Below are 19,639 nucleotides of genomic sequence, written 5' to 3' on the forward strand. Positions count from 1 at the left end.
TGCATAAAGTCAAAAGTAAGAGGAATTATAAGAGTACATTGGACAAGAGGGTCAGTCTGGGGTTTCTGCTGAAAAGTTTAAGAATGGTCAGTGTTAATCACAAAGATAGCTTGTTAGAGGTGGGGCTCTATACTGATATTTAAAGAATGTGGGTTGTGACTTGGGAGGATATAAGACCATTTGTTGCTTGCACAGAGACAACTCTGCATTGCATTGCACAGAGTTGCAATGCAACTCTGTGCAATGCAAAGGCTTTGTGGTAGATAAGGGAGGTGCATTTTAGAGAGTGGGGGTGGCAGTAAGAAAAAGAACTAAGCATGTATCAAGTGGAAGGTAAGCATCAACTCACAGTAAGCCTGGCCACAGATGGCAAACCCACCCTACATTCAGCAAATACTCCAAGGCCCTCCTCTATGCAAAGTGCTTTCCAGTCTGGCAGACAAGTAGGGCAGGTGCACTCTGCCCTTAACTCAATTCTTCTGGAATTCCCCAGAGCATCTGTCTCAAGCCTTCACCACCAGCCTCCTCCAGCCTCCATCTCACCCACCTCTGCTAGCAGCAGTCTCAGCTCAGGTTTTGCAGAGAAGACCAAGGTAGTCGAATGTCATGCTTCCATCATCCTTGACAATTCAAAATCACTGCAAGCCTCCCTTCCCTCTCTCTCCTCTTCCTATTCAGTATCAGAGGCGAAAAGGGCCGCTTCTTTCTCTGTGCATGGTGACCCATCCTCTGGGTCCTGGACCTCATCTTGTCCCATTTCCTCTGAGGCCTCACTTCTTCTAGTTAGAGTGCTGTTCTGTGATTTCCTCCATATTCCCCCCACCCCCAAACCACCCCTTCTTCTAAGGCTTAAACATCCAGCAATCTTTAATGAATCCCCTCTTCCCCTTTAATACAAAAACACTTCCCCCACAAAAAAAATGGCCCACACCCATTTCTACTGATGAACTTTCTGCTCATTTTTCGTGTATCAGCTGAACTTTCATAATTTAGGGAAGCTCTCCTAAGCCCCTCCCCACAGATAACATAAGACTCCTACCACCTCCTACACACTTGCTGCACTGTGTGCAGCCTCTGTATGGGCCACATTACACCAGGTATATAAATGTTTTGTGTTTGTCTCCCTAACCTGTCTAGAAACTCAGTAAGGGCAGGTGTGTACCTACTCTCTTAGCCTGCACTCTCCAAAAAGCCAAATCAGAGGCAGAGGTTTATGTTTGAATATTTTGGGGGAGAGAGTGACCCCAGGAAGTAGGAGTGAGGAACAAGAGGAGCAATGCAGGGTAGGAGGAAAGGCAATACAAGAATATGTTTATCAAATTGGCTGCTGTGAAAGGCAACTGGCTGTTTGAATTTATGGTACCATCTAAGAAGCCATATGTAATATATCTGAGGATTATCCATGGTGGAAGAAAAGGAGAAGTAGTTATCTCATGAGGTGTTAACATACCCAAACACCAGGCGCACATGTGTGGGTGGTGAGTGAGAGCTGTTTTATTAAAGGAGAACAAACTTCTGAAACAGAAGGCATAACCTTGCTCCCAAACCTTAGAAGTCTATTCTATGACTCTGCTATTAGAGTTTGACAAAGACATCACACAGCATGCTTATCTACAACAGATAACTCCAGCACCATTGGACCTGATAAGTCATTAGTCTCAAGCGGTAGAGTAGCTTGTACTTCAGCCTGGGACCACAGCACAGCCCCCTCTTGTTCTAAACCCCATTCAAAACTGGCAACCTCTCAACAACCCAATAAATATCTTTTTTTTTAATTTTTAAATATTTTATTTATTTATTTTTAGAGAGAGGGGAAGGGAAGGAGAAAGAGTGGGAGAGAAACATCAATGTGTGGTTGCTCTCTTGAGTCCCCTGCTGGGAACTGGCCTGCAACCCAGGCATGTGCCCTGACTGGGAATCGAACCGCGATACTCTGGTTCGCAGGCCCGCGCTCAATCCACTGAGCTATGCCAGCCAGGGCCCAATAAATATCTTACAGCAAAATTCCCAGCTGCATTCTATGCTGTGTCCAAAATCCAAAAAGATCCACTAAGTGCTGTGTCTTTCTTTGTGGTAGGTGATTCAAAGTAAAATAATTTGTTTCTTTTCTTAAAGGAGATATCATAGCATGTTTTATATTATTAGTCTCCTAAAACTTTCATTGACATGGCAGGCCAAGGGGTCTGACAAGGCAGACCCCTTCTTGGGGTCTATCTCCCACACTCTTATTTGCATGTGTTTTACAAGAACAAATGAGGTGCTTGTCACTTGATGCTCACCAGGTCCAGTTAACACAATGTGAGCAATTTCATCAATAAGATGGATCAGCCCTGACTGGTGTGGCTCAGTGGGTTAAGCATCATCCTGCAAACTGACATGTTGCTGGTTTGATTCTCAGTCAGGGCACATGCCTGGATTGAGGGCCAGTTTCCTGGTTGGGGGTGTGCAAGAGGCAACTGATTGATGTTTCTCTTGCATATCGATGTTTCTCTCCCTCTCTTTCTCCCTCTCTCTAAAAATAAATAAATAAAATCTTTTTTTAAATGATGGACCAGTGTGATGATTTATAAAATATCAAAAAGATCAAGGCCCTGACAGACTACATTGTAACAAAGCAAAGAACAAGGAATTCAAATAGCTCTAGGCTAAAATAGTGAATATGTACTGCTGGCCTTCTCATGTAAAGCAAACTGCTTTTAATACCATATATTGATGAGAATTAAAATAATGTATTCTCCAGACAAATAGCCACACAACAAATGCCAAAGGATGTTCTCTTTTGCTTTAGTAAGGATAGCACATGTAGCAGTGTAGCTACAGCTGGTGCAACCACCTGGTTAAGTTTACAGTAAGTAGTCCACCATCATTTGATGCAATCTATCTGGTTTTTTACAAGAGCCATATAGGTAAGCTGAACAAGGATATGATGAGGACCAATACCCTTGCATCATTTAAGTCTTTGATAATGGAACTAATTTTTGCAATTTCTTCTGGCCTTGCTTCTGATTTACTATTTTGGCTGAGGGAATAGACAATTTCAGTGTTTTCTACTTAATTCTTCTGATCAAAATGTTCTTACTCTGCAAGTCAGGATACCAATATGAGGGTTCTCCTACTTGCTAAAATTGTCTACCTCAGTCATATAGTTGGGAGACACGGGAATGACTATGGGGTGGATTCAGAGACCCATTAGACCATTTAGCCAGAACTCCATTTACCACTTTATTTCAAAAAGTCCCCACCCTAACAAGAAAAGCATGATGGCATTTGGGGTTTCCTGATACTAGTGTAAGCTCAGGCCCTGTATCCAGAAGTTTTTGAAAAGTATAAGTAGTTTCCTCACAAATGTCCTCAGGTCCCTTTAGTTTAATATTGGGAGAATATTTGTTTTCCCATGTAATTGTGGTGGTACTGTATGATTTTTTTTATAAGGAGACTAGTCTCCCTTTCAATCTGGGCTCTGGGTTTGGGAAGTGAAGTAGATCTGGAGACCAGGTAAGGAACTGACTTTTCTATTGCGGTGGCTGACATTTGCCTTCTGCTTATAAGTTTTTGTTTTTATTTTTTAAATATTTTATTTATTTATTTTTAGAGAGCAGGGAAGGGGAGGAGAAAGAGGGAGAGAAACATTAATGTGTGGTTGCCTCTCACATGGCCCCCACTGGGGACCTGGCCTGCAACCCAGACATGTGCCCTTACTGAGAATCAAACCAGTGACCCTTTGGTTCACAGCTCACACTCAATCCACTGAGCTACACCAGCCAGGGCAATAAGTTCTTGTTTTTAAAAATTACACTAATTACACTAAGTACTGACCCATGGACTGAAAGCTTGCTGGTTTGATTCCCAGCCAGGGCACATACCTAGGTTGTGGGCCAGGTCCCCCGGTTGGGGGTATGCAAGAGGCAACCGATCAATGTATCTCTTGCACGTTAATGGTTCTCTCCCTCTCTTTCTCCATCCCTTATACTTTCTCTAAGAATAAATGAAATCTTTAAAAAATTATACTAATTAAGTGACACCCTAGTTATTTCTCCATTTATCTGCCCTGGGAACAGTGATCTATTGGTCTTCACACAGATCCAAGCAGGTATGGACCTCAGTTGCCACTGACTTTGCTTCCCATTATGACAATGCCTAAGTATTGCCACCTGGCCTCTAGAGTCACATCATCTTCATTGATATCAGGGAACCCAGTTTCATAGTGGTATCTCACACTGTAAAAGTCAACCTAGAGAGGACAGCTACCTACCAAGCTTCTCAAATATGCTAGTGACCATCTTACCAATTGCCTTACCAATTACCAAGGAAGGGAATATTCAGTGACCCACCCAAGAACACAATCAAATGGTAGGTTTTCAGGTATCATATAATAAATCTATTTTAACACCTCTCTGAAGAGTATGATTCCTTCCTTGATACTATATCAAGAAATGTATAGTAGTTCCAGATCGTTTATTACAGCGTTTTGTCATATCCGGGTTTCTCAGCAGAGTAATAGGATCCATTCTTAATGTCTTTGTCTGAATAGCAAATCCCTGGGCACAAGTGAGTGCCACTATGTCAACAAATTCTCCCTTGTCTACTCCTTGGGGTCAACATCTTCAAAATTTAATTCCCATAGGTGTTCTCACAATTCTTGTTTGTGCATATTAGCCCATTTCTGCAATTATTTTGTCAAGCAAAATACTTTCTTTAAGAACAAGAACTGTGCTTTCAGGCTTGGGCTATACTGAGATATGACCCTGGTTATCAATCAGCCTGGAGGCAATAAGAGGTAGTAGAGGTGGATCTTGAGGAGGAAGAGCATCATCCTGCAATTCAACTACATCAGGCAAGATTCTTGCAGGGTCTCCACACAGGGTCAAACTGCTCTCCTCTGGCAAAAGAAAAGAGGCCGTCAGCATGGAGCATTCTGGAGAATATGGGATCAAGATTCTCAGGCTCATCCACCCAAATGTTCCCAACCCAGATCTCAGATTCCCACTGTATTCTCATCAAGACCTTGATTTGGAAGCTGTGAATCTATATTCAATCTTCTTTGCAAACTCTATTCTTACAACTTGATGTTGGGTCTTATTTTTATCAAGTTCTCTTCCACTGCTGAGGGAGATGAGGATCCTTTCAAAAGCTTCAATATAGGCCCTCTAGCTTTCACAATCTGTTTTAAATTGATTGTCAGCTGACCCAGGCTTGCCATTTTCTTTATTGCAAGTTTCTCAAAGTAACAAAAGCTAGACAACTTCCAAACATTTATGATTACCATTGTCCCCATGCTATTTGAGTGCTACAACTACCATGTGACCACATGTTTCATAAGTGACATTTTAGACAACTGTGATGCCACTGCAGGTTATCACCAGCCATATTGTCACCAGAAATGTGGTTTGTATTACCACTTGACTGGTAGGAAATCCAGCTCCAAAATCCCATCCTTGGGATTTCTAAGGCCGTTTCTAATACAAAGTAGCTGGTTCCCAAGAAAGCAGAGCACAAGACAGAGGCTTATATGTTATTTTTATTGGGAATGTTATCCCAGAGATCAGGAGTCAGTGATGGGGTTGGGAAAAATAGGAAAGGAATAAGAGCCAAAGCAAGGCAACAATATCTAATTATGCATCTTAATGTGTGACCGGCTGCTTAAGTCCATATAACCCTCCAAGAAACCAAAACAAGTATGTGTCAGAACTAGGGGGAGAAAGGAGAAGCAGTTAATCCCTCATCTCCTTTCCCCATCTGCTGAAGTTTCCCTGTATGGTAAATCAACTCCCCTGCATGTCAGCATACCAAAAAAGTTCCCCTGCCATCCTGTGCCACAGTATCAATAGTGAACCCCACCACCACCCTCATAGAGGCATGAGATGTAAATCTGATGCAAGGTGCTGTTAAACTATACCTGCATCAAGTTTATTAGATCACACACAGAAAAAAAGTGTTTACTTCAGAGGTAGCTAAAATAAGACAGGTGATGCTAAGTGGATTGAATATGGTGTATATTCATATACAGATATAGATACATATCTATATATATTTGTATATATGGATCTATATCTATATCTATATTATATCTATATACCAGTCGTTCCTAGGGCAGATTATTTCTCAGGCAAGAGGCTGGAGCTGGGAGTCACCAAGAGTGTCAGGAAAGGAGTTGGACCACCTGGTTTAGGATTCCAGGCTTAAGAAATCTGGTGGTGGGAAAGATAAAGGCCACCAGGCAATACAGACTACTGGCCCAGAGGCTTATGCTTCCTCTCTGCCAGAGGATGGAGACCACCAATTTTCAAGCAGAGAGACAGTGGACCATTCAGAAGAACTAGGAACCTCTTAAGAGGGAGAAAAGGTGTGAAACCTTTGGGGAACAAGAGGGAAGAGTGATTCCTGGGAGGTGGGAACAGGATCCAGTAAGGCCATGAAAAAACATCATAAGATCATCCACTTAAATCTGCAGATATCTGTTTCCATCTGTAGCTGAGGCTTTAGAGGAAGTGAGATGGGGGATTCTTCAGTAGAAACTGAGGTACCAGAAGCAGCAAGAACTGCCTCTGTCTGTTTTTTCAGCAATGGATGAGCTTCTTACATCTGAGCCCATGGCCTCAAGCACATAGATGGAGATCCACAAGCAGGATGGCTTTGATTTGCTCCATCCCACAGTTCTGGGAAACCAGAATTGAAAATCAATAATCACTAATAATCGCTAGGTAATGTTACACTGACAAAATGGCCATTTCATTAGCAGGAATAAGCCCTGAGCAGAGAGCAAAAGGAGTTGGCATGGACTTTGTCAGGGGACAGCTAGTCCTGGCCCATATCTGGGGCAGGAAATGTTCTACTTGCTGTTCTACAATAAAGAAAGGTAGTTTCTCATGGCTGTAGTTTCTTCAGGCTACAGAAGCTTCTGGAGGCTTCTGCTGTGATTCCCCAAGCCTCACTGAATCTACAGAATGGCATGGTGGGGAGGTGCATGTGAGGTGCCTGTGAGGTGTCACACTGCCATGTTTGCTCTTCGGGAATAAGAAGCCAGTGTGTGGCTGGGGCTTCACAGACAGGCTCAGGGTGCAGGAATGAATGACACATCCTGGGAAGTAGGATTTCTGTGGGAAAGAGCTAGGGACAGGGGTGGAATGGGGAGGAGGCTGAGCCCTGCATGGCCACTTGTGGGAAACTTCTGGATATCTGCTGCAAGAGTCAGCATGGCACCATATCTAGCTTGTTTAGAACACCACAGCTCTAAAGCAGGGCACCGTGGCCGTCCTAGCCATCGTGGCATCTGCTGCCACTAGGTCCAAAGAATTTGATTACTAAAGCCATTTGTTTTGGCACTGATTCAATATGACACTAGCCTGTGTGGTCTGCCTCTGGGCATCTTGTTGCTCGCACACAGCAAAGAGATAGAAATTTGACTGCTGAAAGAGCTACTGATTTTGTCTTCTCTGAATCTCCTTTCTCTGAACAGCAAGGACATTTCAGTCCCTTGTAAAAGCACACACTCTTTTCCTCTTGGCAAATGTCCAGTACCATAATTTCCCTTATAGTGCCACCTTGGCAGTGTCTTAGGCAGGATCTCAGGGACAAGAAGACCACTCTGTATTCTAGGTTGTGAGGTGCTAGGGGAGTGATGAAGTGCTCAGAGATAATACACTTGGGTAGTAAAGCCTCTTCTGGCTGCACTTTTTTTCACTAAGGAGACAGGGCTGAGGAGACAAAAGTCCCAGCTCACAGGGAAGAGCAGCAAGTCACTTCCTTGCTCTTTTGTTTGGTTACGCAAATTGCACCAGGTGGCATCTATACTCAATCCTCAAGGCAGCAGGGATTCCTTGCTGGCAGACATGCTATGAGGAAGACAGGATGGGGGAGGCATAGCCATAGCTCCAAAACAACAGGCAGCCAGCCACCTATAGCTCAGGACTGGTCTCTCACCCACGAGGGCAGAATGGGGGCCCTTCTTGAAAATGCTGTAGATGGGAGGTTCATATCTGAGGGAGAGCTGGAACCTGAAGCCCAGAGAGGAAAAGGAGCTGGCCCCAGGTTCCACTCTGGGCCAGCTGCAGGACTGAGTCAAGAACCCAAGGTCTTGACTGCCAGGCCTGTCCTGTTATCATCTGATGGCACTGCCCCCACCAGACACCCTGCATCACCAGCCCTTTAGGAGCCTGCCCCCTTCCCACATACACACATTTATTCGTCCCTGTTGCCTGTTGGTGCACTAAAGTTATTTCATGTACAGGACAGATGTACAACACTTGAGAGCTGGAGAGGCGCTGTCATTGGAAGATGAACAGAGTTACATCCTCAGCAAGCATTTACAGGAACAGCATGTAGAAATAGGCTACACCTGAATAATAGCTACGATCTGACAAATATTAACTCACTGAATCCTCACTTCAACACTGTGAGGAAGTACCCCAATTAGTACTATTTTACAGATGAAGAAACAGAGGCACAGAGAGGGTAAGCAAGCTGCCCAATGTCACACAGCTGCTAAGTGGCAAAGCCTGGATTAAAATCAGGTTGGCTCCAGGCTATTTGCTTTTCTACTATGCTGTGTAATTTCCCACAGACCAGTGTGAGGGTGCAATAAGTTACTATGTATCAGGCATGAGCACCTGCTGCTAAGGGCTTCTCTCAAGTGTGGTTCATCTGTTGTCTCTAATGGTTTGTTCTTGCCCATTCCTGAAACAGTGTACAGCCCAATTCTAGTTGCTCTGGTTCATTTGGTATTGGGAAAAGGCTTCTTTGTGCAGCCAATCACTTGGACGCACTGGCATTTATATACTGCACAGCAGTTCTGGGCCCAAGCCCATGCTGGGAAGATAGGATAAAGGAGAGTATGTGCCTGGAATCAAACAGCACCTATTCTGGTGGGAGATAGTGGATCTACAATTATAGGTCAGAGACGCTAGAATGCACTGGAGTCTGCTCAGATATCAGAGGCATTTTTTTCCATAAAAAGACAGCTCCCTTCTCTTGGCCTCAGGGAAGAGGGGAATAATCAAAGGCCACACAACAGGGAACACTTCAACTGAGGCCTAAAGCCTGCATAGGAGTGCTCCAAGTGAGCTGGGAAAGCCAGGCCCTCTGCTGCTGAGGGGAACACAGTGTGCACAGCATGGAGGTGTGAAAAAACAACTTTTCAAAGCAACCAGTTGTTTGTTGTGTCCACTACAGGAGTTATCTTTGTGAAGGTTTGGGGGCAAACCTGGAGGATGACCTTAGAGCCAGAAAATTATTCTCAAGCCTTAAATTGAATGGATATTTCCCTTATTGATTACAGACTTCCTTGGGACCCACAGTCCATTTTCCCCCCTGATTTCTCACTTCTGGAATAGGAATGTCTATCCTGTGCCTTTCCCACTGTATTAGTCAGGGTTCTGCAGAAAAACAAGACCAATAGGATAGATAGATAGAGATAGATAGATAGATAGATAGATAGATAGATAGATAGATAGATAGATAGATAGATAGATGATAGATAGATAGATAGATAGATAGATAGATAATAGATAGATAGATAATAGATAGATAGATGAAGAGATTTATGATAGGTTTGGCTCACATGGTTATGGAAGCCAACATGTCCTACAATATGCCATCTGTAAGCTGGGGAACCAGGAAAGCCAGTGGTGTTATTCAGTCTGAGTCCAAAGGCCTCAGAACCAAGGGCCCCTGGTGTAAGTACAGGACTCCAAAGGTCAGAGAATCAGGAGCTCCAAAGTTCAATGACACTCTGCCTTCCTTGGAAGGAGAGAGGGAATCTGCCCTTCCCTTGCCTTTCTGTTATGCTGGGGCCTCAATGGATTGTTTGAGGGTGGATTTCTTTACTCAGTCTAGTGATTCCAATGCTAATCTCTTCCACAATCACCCTCACAGGCACACCCAGAAATAAGTATTTAGCAGCTCTCTTGGGATCACTTAGCCCAGTCAGGTTAACACTTAAAAATAATTACCATTCCCACCATTACATTTTGAAAACACAGAATGTGTTGCTTAGTTTCACAAGTAGAGAGAAATTTTGGCCCAGGGTGAATTGTACCCCAAGTCTCACCAGCGCCTGATTTAAACAACATTTGGATGAGATTTTTTGAACTGAGAGTTGCTTCTAGAATGGGATAAGACTTATGAGGATGTTGGGATGGGGTTTTGAGTATATTTTGTATGTGACAAAGACACATGAACTTTTCAGGGCTGGAAAGCAGACTATGATGGGTTGAAGTGTCCCACAAAAATTTGTATGTTGAAGTTCTAACAATCAGTACCTCAGAATGTGGCTCTATTTGGAAATGGGGTAATTGCAAATGTAATTAAGTTAAAGTGAGGTGATATTGGTTTGTGTGGGACCCTAATCTAATACCACTGATGTCCTTATAAAAAGGAGGAAATTTGGACACAGAGGTGTACATTGAAGGAAGACAATGTAGAGACAAGAAGATAGCCATCTATCAGCTAAGGAGAAAGACCTGGAACAGATCCTTCTCCCACCACCCCCAGACAGAACCAACCTTAATAACCCCTTGATCTCAAACTTCCAGCTCCCAGAACTAAGGGACCTCCAATATATTTCTGTTGTTTAAGCCCCCCAGTGTGTGGTACTTTGTTACAGCACCCAAAGCAGACTAAAAGATTTTGGTATTTTGGAGCAGAGACTTTTCCATGAGGATAATAGGGAGGCATGGAACTATTTTAAGCAAGGGAGAAATGAGGTGATATCTATATTCTAGAAATTTACCCTAGCAGCTGTGAGGAAGATGCACTGGAGGAGGCAAGACTGGAGGCAAGGAGGCTAGTTAGAACATGTTGCTGTACTGTAGATGAAAGCAGATGGCTGCCTAAAAAAAAATAGCAATAGTACTACTAACTAGTAGTAGCAGTATACTATTTTTACAGCACTAGCCAATCAGTTATACTGTGCTAGGTGATTACATGCATTATTATATTTAATACTCACAATACCCTGGTGAAGCAAGCATATTTTCATCTCCATTTTGCAGACTAGGAAACTTGCCCCAGGCCACACAGTAAGTGGTGGGGCCAGGATTTGAACCAGGGAGTGTGGCTGTAACACCTGCATGCAATGATATATTGCTACATGCTTAACACCCAGCCTTGATCTGCATCATTTTCCTATTTCCGTTGTGTAGACAGGCCCACCATGGTCAATTTCAAGCTATCAACAAGTCATCAACAGTTTCACAAAATGACTGAAAATGTAACTGTCCTTTCTTAAGGGCTGGTGAAACCAGCCAAGCCAGCTGACTAGCAAAGTTGCAGGCACAGAGCTAACAGCCTGTGAAGTGCTTGTTACTTCTCCCCTCCCTGGTGAGTTTATGTTAATGAGATTCTGTGGAGGCTGCTGAGCTCCAGACTACCTAGGACATTCAAATCTTGGTTCCACCAGTGAGTAACTATGTGATCTCAGACAAGTTACTGAACTTCTCTGAGCCTGTTTGCTCACTCTGAAATTAGTTTGTATGAGGCTTCATTGAGCTCATGGATGTAAAGCATAGGGACTGGCACTATATAGTAGGTGTGCTCCCAAGGTTTAGCTGCTTTTATTGTTACTATGATTGTGTTTTTGAAACCCAGAGCAGCTGGAGCACACTGCCTATTCTTTAGACATCAGCCTGGACGGTAGGCCTGCACAATGCTAAGCCCCTGGTTTAGATCATGTTAAACTTCTGAATGTTTGTGGTGATGATGCAGCAGTAGTAGCCTAGATGGTTGCTAGGGTGTGTGTGTGTGTGTGTGTGTGTGTGTGTGTGCGCGCGCGCGCGCTCAAAATTTAGCCACAAAATTGCAAATATTCTGAAGGGTTCTGGAATAGTGGACGGAACCTCTTCCCACGTGAGGCCTAAGTCCTGCCTGTGTTGCTGGAAAAAAAAATGTTACCGCATGAACAGTAATAATTTAGCAAGCCATCTGCATCCTTTTTCTGTATAAAGGCTTTGACAAGGTCTTTCAGTTGATGTATGGTAGAAGAGGAAAACTGGCAGCTATCTGGATTTATGTTAATTCCCTAAAATAATTCTCCAACTCTGTTAAGATAACCATTTCCTACCTTTTTGTATGCTTTGATGGCATTACCTATGCATCCTGGAAGCAGCATTCATGATATGCAAGGAGCCCCGGGAGACAAATTGACTTGTAGCCACAGAGTTCTAGTTTCATGGTGAAATCAATGCAGCTGTTCCATAGCCTCTTAATTAACTGCTCACTTACTAATGAGGGCCTTTTTCTTCTCTCTTTTTTTTCCTGAGGTCCTTTTTCTTAAACTTTCCTGCTTTTTAAATCAGTACAGTTGTAAGGAAATTATAATCAATATTTTAACAATTTCCCATTGTTTCCATTGTGATTCTCAAAAAATGCTTACCATCTCCAATATCCCTGAGAAAATTACAATTGTTTAAGAATACAATGAAGAGAAATAATTTGCCTCATTTCCTGGTAGCACTCCTCCATCCCACCTTGGCAAAATGCAGTGCGTTCCCCACAAGTGCCCCAATATGGCTCCACACCTCGCACAGACTCACCTTTTTGCCAGACATAGCAAAACGCTCACAGTTTGCCTAATATCATAAGGTGTTTGGACCTATGGGGGTGTTACTGAACAGCAATTTGGGTCCTGCTGCCCACCATCACCCTCAAGCCTAGGCAAAATTCCAGAGACAAAGTTGTGGTAATGAAGGAAAGGAGTCTTTATTCAAAGCTTCATAATTTTGGAATAACAGCTTTCCACATGAATTAGTCACTTAGGTCTAACAATTAAGGCTAAACTCTTTAACTCTTTAATTACAGCTTTAATCAATTAAACCTATCAATTAAGGCTAAACTTTTAACACCTCATTTCTCCTGGCATTCTTCCTGTTAGTTTTAATTATTTCTACAGGGTTCATTTACAAACTAAACATAAAATACAAAAGCTACACGATTTGGGGAGAATGGCAGGCTTCTGCCTCAGAACCTGTTCCCTCTAGGACACCTAAAGCATAAACTTGCCAACCTCTGCTAGACCAGCACTATCCTAGGCTGTGCCTGGAGTTCCTTCCTATCCAAAATACCGTCCACTGGGAAACACAGGCAACTGCAGCACGATCATCCAAGCATCCTTGAGGAAGAGAATTCGAGGGCCAGAGGGCCAGAGAGTGCTTCTTTTATTTCCAGTCTTCTTGCCCATAATTCCATGTGCTCTGCAGGCATTCAGCTTCTCAGTCGATCCCATCCTAGACTGTTTACCATTGCCTCAGCAAACTCCTATAGCCCCTCCCTACTCCTCCCTAGTGATCTGAACAGATTTTTCCGTTTGGGACTGGGGGACTGAGCTTTCATTCTAATATGTTTCATCTTGTTAAATTAAACATCTGCCTGCTATCTTTGGTGGTATTTGTCATAATAATCCTAACAGTAGCCTCTTCTCTGATGACTAATGACCTCTAGGCCAGGCACCCTGCCAAGGGTGGTCCTGTTCATTGAGGGACTGTATCCCCAATCACTCACCAATAGAGAAGGACCACTGTGACTCCCATTTGACAAGTGAGATATCCAAGAGTTTGGAGGTTATACAGCCAGGAGATGACAGAACCTGGATGTATACCCAATCAAGGTATACCCTGGATGTATACCTAATCTCCCAATCAAGTTGTGCTCTCTCTGCATGGGGCAGTCACCACCCTTGGCCTCCCCAGTGGCATTTATCTCTCCTGGTTCTTATTGGTTGTTGCCTCCAGCCTGCTGTGGTCAGAGAACACAGGTCACCACTGGGGTCAGGACTATATGCAGAGGAGGAGCCAACAAGTCCTGAGTGAATGCTCCTGGAATCTAGAGTTTAGAGCCTGGGCTGGGGATGGGGGATGGCCTATACATGAGTGGGGTGTGACTGATGGGGACTAGGAGTAAGGGGGAGCAGGTAGAATAGATGACCTTTAGTTGGGCACAGCCAACAGCCTCTGTACATGTGCAAAGGTGTAGGATGGGATGCCAGGCCCCATACTGAGCCCTGCCACAGTTACCACCCCATTTCCTCTCTCTGTGATCAAATTCTGCAGTCCAGAGTACACCCTGAACCCCCTCCATCCCAGTCACAGATCAGCCATGAGTTCATGAGGGAGGCTTCGGAGGAACCCCAAAAGTGTCCGGTAAGACAGTAGAACAGGAAGAGCTGAGGGTAAAGGCCTGAAGAGTCAGAGATTACAGACAGGGCCATGGATAACCAAGGACGAGGGGTATCCATGCTGCAATGGGACTCAGGCCAGGTTTCATGGAGCAGGAGGCTTTTGAGATTAGCCCCTCAGTTGGTATTCTAGGCAGGAAAAATGAATGAGCAAAGGTGGGAAAGTGGGAAGAACCAGGAACTATTTGGTGTTCGATCACTAGTCCAGCCAGGCAGGAGGCCAGAAGGAACATATAAAAGTACCAGGAGATAAAACTGATGGGGCTGGGGCCTGCCAATGGAGGGCCTTGAATGTCAGGCTGAGGGGTTGGTTGGGACTGAATGCTACCAGCAAAAGGGAGCCACAGGAGGTTCTGAAGCAAGGGAGTAACCTGGAACAGAACAATTGGATGCATGTTTCTTATCTGTAGTCAGCATGCCTATTATTGAAGGGCCTTGACCTGTGCAGGCCACACACAGAATTCCAGATGCTGAAGATAAGCCCCCAGCACACATTACATGAACTTGGGAAAACTTAATATATGTTCACAGGAATATGACTACTAATGACAGATGACTGCTGTCGTCAAGCTCCAGGCTGAGATCAGACCAAAGGCCTTGCATGGTGGCTCTGCACTCCCATAGATCAAACCCAACCCTTTGCTTGGCAGCCTCCCAGAAACAGGGCCAGGAGATTCCCACGGGAGAAGGGCAACCCCCTGAGACCTCTTCAGGATTCCCTTCCTCACCAGGACTGCACATACTAAACACAAGTGGCCACACGGAATATGCAGGAAGCCCAAGCTGTAGCCCTGGCTGGTGTGGTTCAATGGATTGAATGCTGGACTGCAAAGGAAGCCCAAGCTTCGAAGCCCAGTTGCTTGTAGGTCTGCAACTCTCAATCTGTGTGATCCTGGACATGTACTTTTACCTCTCTGAGCCTCCCATTTCCTCATGTAGAACATGGAAATGACAATGCTTAATGCCTCCTCAGGTACATGGGGTCATGCAGATAACGCACATGGTACACTTCAGAAAATGGAGAGATGTGCTGTTAGCTCAAGACTTCTTCTACATATTGGGTGACAAAAAGAGTCTCCACTCACTGTGGAGAAAGCCTTCAACCGCATCTCTGTCTCTGGCCTCCTCTCCCATTTCTCCATCAATCTCGGGGATACCCAAGATGACAACTACAAGGGAACCTCTGTTTCCAACAGCAACTGAAAGAACCATAACACATCTTGCCACGGTTATCTTTAGTGACAGGATTCTAGGCTGGATTCAAGGTACGGAGAGATCCTTGCCTGATCTCTATCCTGCTTTACCTTTATTCACATCACAAACCTCCTTAAAATGCGATGAAAGTATTGAAAAATATGAGCCCCACTCCCTGTGTCTGTGTACAATGTTATGGTCCCCAGAGTTTCTGGAAAGTTCCAAGAAAACAGAATCCTACTAACATTCACTGAGCAGACACTCTCTGCCAGGCACTGTGCTAAGAGCTGGGAATATAGCTGTGGACACAAATTGTGGGCCTCCTGGAGCCCAACATATAGTGGAGAATGGCTAGTGGTAAATTCAGGAGAGAAAACAAAGCAGGAAATGGGGGAGGAAGTGCCAGGGACGGGTGTGAATCTTTGACATGTTACACAAGGTGGCCAGGTGACATTTGTGTAAAAATTGAAGGAAATAAAGGAACCAATCCTATGGATACTTCAGGAAGTGCATTGCAACAGAAGGAACTGTGGGTCAAAGGCCTTAAGGAGGGGTGCCTGGTATGTTGAAGAAGATCAGGAGGCCTAGAGCAGAGGGAGGGAGGGCAAGAAGGAAGATGATGTCATCCAGATGGGAGGGGGCATGTTGTGCAGGGCCTGTTAAGATACTAGAAGCACTACAGTTTAACTCTAGTGAAATTGGGACCAGACAGGTGGGGGAGAGGGGTTTTGTGGAAGGTATGAAACAGAGGAACAAGTTAGGTGGCTACTGGAGTAATCCAGGCGGGAGATGTTGGTGACTGAACCAGATATCTAGGATTGAAGGAGGAGAGAAGGATGAGATGGTGGATACATATTGAAGATGGAAACAACAGAATTGTCTGCATCTCTCGATGCGGGGTGTGAGGGAAAGGTAAGAATCAAGGATGAGTCCAGGATTGCCATTTGACCTGGCAATCTGAAGAATGGAGCCACCATAAACTGAGGTGGCAGAGCAAAGAAGAAACAGGTTTGGGGGGTGGCCAGGAGCTCTTCTTGTGTCATATGGAGTTTGAGATGTCTTGTGTCCATCTAGGTGGTGATGCCATGGAGGCAGTTGACCATATGCCACAGGTACAGCTGTGATGTCACAGGCTCCCAGGATATTGTAGGGGAGTGGCATCACCCACTCTTCTAGGGAAGAAGAGGGGAAGTGACATGAGGATGGAGTGGAGATGTCTGGAAGTAGAACACCATTTTCCACCTCCTCGACCAGTGTGTTGGGGCTGGGCGGTGCATCAAATTTTGAAAACACTCTGCAATGTTCTGTGACAGACAGTTATCCCAGGTTCCAACTGCATTTTTAATAGAATACACTTCAAGACACTTCAGAGCTATCTCTAGCTCTAGGGGTGAATGGTGGCTCTAGGATGACTTCCCCTTCCTGCAGGACCCAGACAGGCCAGAGGCCAAGACTCTATCCAATATTCCAACCGAGGTCTTGTCTGGAGTGAAGGTAAGGACTTAGTTCAGTCACCAGAATGCAATAACTTCTCCCGGCCACTGGCCCCAAGCCCTTGTAGAGCAGCCCGGGCTGGAACTGGCCAAGGTGAATTCCTTCCCAGTGGAGCTGTGCAGGCCCGCCTCCCCCCCACCACACCACCCCCCACCCTCCGCGCGCCCTGGTCTCCCTGGTACTGGGCTGTGCGGTGTCCCGCAGCTGGGCCTTGAATGCTGTCCCTCAGCAGAACTTCGGGAAATTTTATAGGCTTGCGCCGGGCTGGGTGGCGCCTTTCCAGCACATTACTGGATCACGCTAAGTTCTCAGAGGGCCTGGCAAAGTCCGCGGGGGGAATGGACTTGGAGGAAGGAGGGCCCGAGTGGGTGGTGGGGCCGGCAGCTCCGACAAGTGCCATCAGATGTGGTGGTGACAGGTCGCTCCTCACAGGTGCTGGCAGGAGTGGAGAGGGGGCTGGGGCTTTGCCCTCGGAGCGCTGTTGCTATGGGACCGGCAGCCTGTGGGCAGAGCTCAGCAAAGTCCAGGTTAAGAAACGCAGATGGGGCAGGGACCCAGGAGAAGGGGCTCAGGCCAGCCCCAGGGTAGGGAAGGGCAGCCGGAGGCTTTGGAGCTGGCGAGACAGAGGGCCGGGCTCTCTGGACTGGGGGGCAGTTCACTGGGAAATCAGGTCCTGTGGAAGCTACAGGTGTCCGTCCTGGGATAACCCGGGGCCATGGGAGCGCCAGTGCAGTTCAGATAGCGTCGGGGCTTCACCGCCCCAGGCCTAGAAGGCAGGAGACTGACTGGCGCGTTAGGGCTCCTGATTGATCACTCCCCGAGGGCAGACAGCTTCCCCTTGGAGACAGCTGCGGCGGGTGGGGGGTCTTGGCGAGCGTAGGAGGAGGGGAAAGGACGAGGAGGGGGAGGGGGCGCTAGACGAGCAGGGGCAGGCCCAGTTCAGTAACTGCCACCTGAGAACCCTAGTCCTCACTGCTGTCACAGCAGGTTGACTGGGCGGTCCAGTGGGAGCCAGCCTGAGGAAACGTCGGCAGTGGGACCCTCGCTACCCACCCAGCGCCTCCCAAATGAAGGTGAGCACCCTCCCCGGTAACTAGGTCGTGTGTAGGTCTCAGCTGCGAGAGAATAGGACAGGATGAGGGACTCCAATAGGCTACTTTACAACGAGATTCCTGCCCCTGTGAACCTCCGGAGTCCTTCAGGGATCTGCCATCCTCCTCCCCCCCCCTTCCCTTCCCTGGTGTCTCTCTTCCACTCATTGCTGTCATTTTTCCTCGGTCTGTTGATGCCTCTCTCGGCCTCTGTCTCTCTCAGTCCCCGTCACTCGTGTGCACTCTCACTCTGGCCAGTGAGTGTTGGATCTCCCGCACTTCCAGCTCGCCCTCGGTCCATCAGGGACGCTCAAGCCTCACCCGCTAGTTCTACCCACTCTCTGGAAGGCTACCTGCCTCCTGCGGGTTTCCCAAGTGCAGTGGGGGGGGGGGCTCCTCCTGTGGCTCTCTGGCAAGCCCCATCCATTTGTGCCTGGAGGCACTAGGTCACCTCGCTTTGGTCTCTCCCCTTCAACACACCGACTAGGCAGTCCACTTGCTGTGTATGGCACTGACCGCCTCCTAAAACATTTGGAGCCACTAAGGTAAGTGCCCTGGTGCGCCTTCCTCCCATCCCGTCTCTCCCCAGTGGCTGAGGCTCCAGTGGACTGGAGAAAATAAGGCGACTACAGCGAAGCCAGCCTTCAGCCTCTTTCCCTTTTAAAAAGAGGCAGGAGGACCAGAGCGGCCCTTTGGGCTGCCACTGCGGTTCCGCTGCCCCTGGCCCCATTCGGGCCTGAAAACTCAGCGTTTTGGGGCTCAGAGACAGAGGGGTCGCGGGCAGGGCAATGCAGCTTCCCCTTTAAGTCCGTAGCGGCTCTTCACCGCGTGTGTGAGGGTGTGTGAGTGTGCGGCTTGCGTGTCTCCTCCTCCTTGAGTGACACAGCAGTGAGAAATGCCTATCAGTAACTTAAACCCCCGAAACTCCACCTTCCGGGCGCACCGCGCGGAGCCAGTCGGTGGGAATGGAGCTAGCAGATTAAGGCCGCCACCGCAGCGCTGGCATGAACTTGGCCTCGAGCTGAAACAGCTGACTCCGGGTGGGCGTGAGGCACCAGCCGCTAGGTAGAGGGTGTTCTGCAAACAGGCCGGGCCACTCAGCGGACGCTGGAGGCCAGGCAGCAGGCGCAGACGGCCGCCCGCCCCTGGGGCATTGCCCCCTTCGCCGCCACGGGAGCTCTGCAGCATGGTAAGGCTGAGTCGGGCCCAGGAGGTCCAACTCCTGGGTGTTCCGGGGTGCACTGGTACCCCACTAGTGACCCCCATCACAGAGGAGCCTGGGTCCAGGGGTGCTGCGAGCCGGGGGCCCCAAAGTTTCCTCCAAGCCTTCGGCCCACCTGGCACAGAGCGCTGCTTCCCTCCTCAAATAAGCCGGGCCGGGCTGAGCTCAGGTCGCATCGCCCGGGACTGAGGCCTCTTCCTGTTCCTCCACCCCCCCCCAACCTGGAATCAATCGGGGCCAGCCAAGTACCAAGGAGGAAAGGCAGAGGGTCCGAGCCACGGGGGCTCTCCTGGTCAAGCTGGATGACCCGCTGGCTCCTAGTCTGCGCCCCCTGGGCCGCTTGCCGGGTGACGCTGCCTTCGACTACCAGCTCCCTTAGCCTGGGACAGTAGGCAGTGGGCTCGAGGTGCAGGATTCCTCCACTCCACCCCAAGACTGTTTGCGGCCGCGGACAGAGGGAGTGTGGAATATGAC

The 19,639-nt window shown here is 47.1% G+C and overlaps 1 protein-coding gene across 3 annotated transcripts in view; it reads left to right on the top strand.

The window, feature by feature from the left end:
- The first annotated feature begins 17,877 nt into the window (after nt 1-17,877).
- Nucleotides 17,878-19,639, top strand: part of MAMLD1 (mastermind like domain containing 1) — a 146,665-nt gene continuing 144,903 nt past the window's right edge. For 2 of the 3 annotated variants that reach the window (XM_053670208.1, XM_053670209.1), the window contains exon 1: nt 17,878-17,925. In XM_053670208.1, coding sequence (XP_053526183.1) covers nt 17,920-17,925 — 6 coding nt within the window. In that variant the 5' untranslated portion in view covers nt 17,878-17,919. Of the gene's footprint in view, nt 17,926-19,016; nt 19,133-19,639 lie in introns of those variants that run through there. The other variant, XM_037153383.2, reaches the window with a different exon arrangement.

Source organism: Artibeus jamaicensis, unplaced genomic scaffold (assembly GCF_021234435.1).
Source record: "Artibeus jamaicensis isolate MK-2021 breed Jamaican fruit bat unplaced genomic scaffold, CSHL_Jam_final contig_554, whole genome shotgun sequence".
NCBI classification, from domain to species: domain Eukaryota; kingdom Metazoa; phylum Chordata; class Mammalia; order Chiroptera; family Phyllostomidae; genus Artibeus; species Artibeus jamaicensis.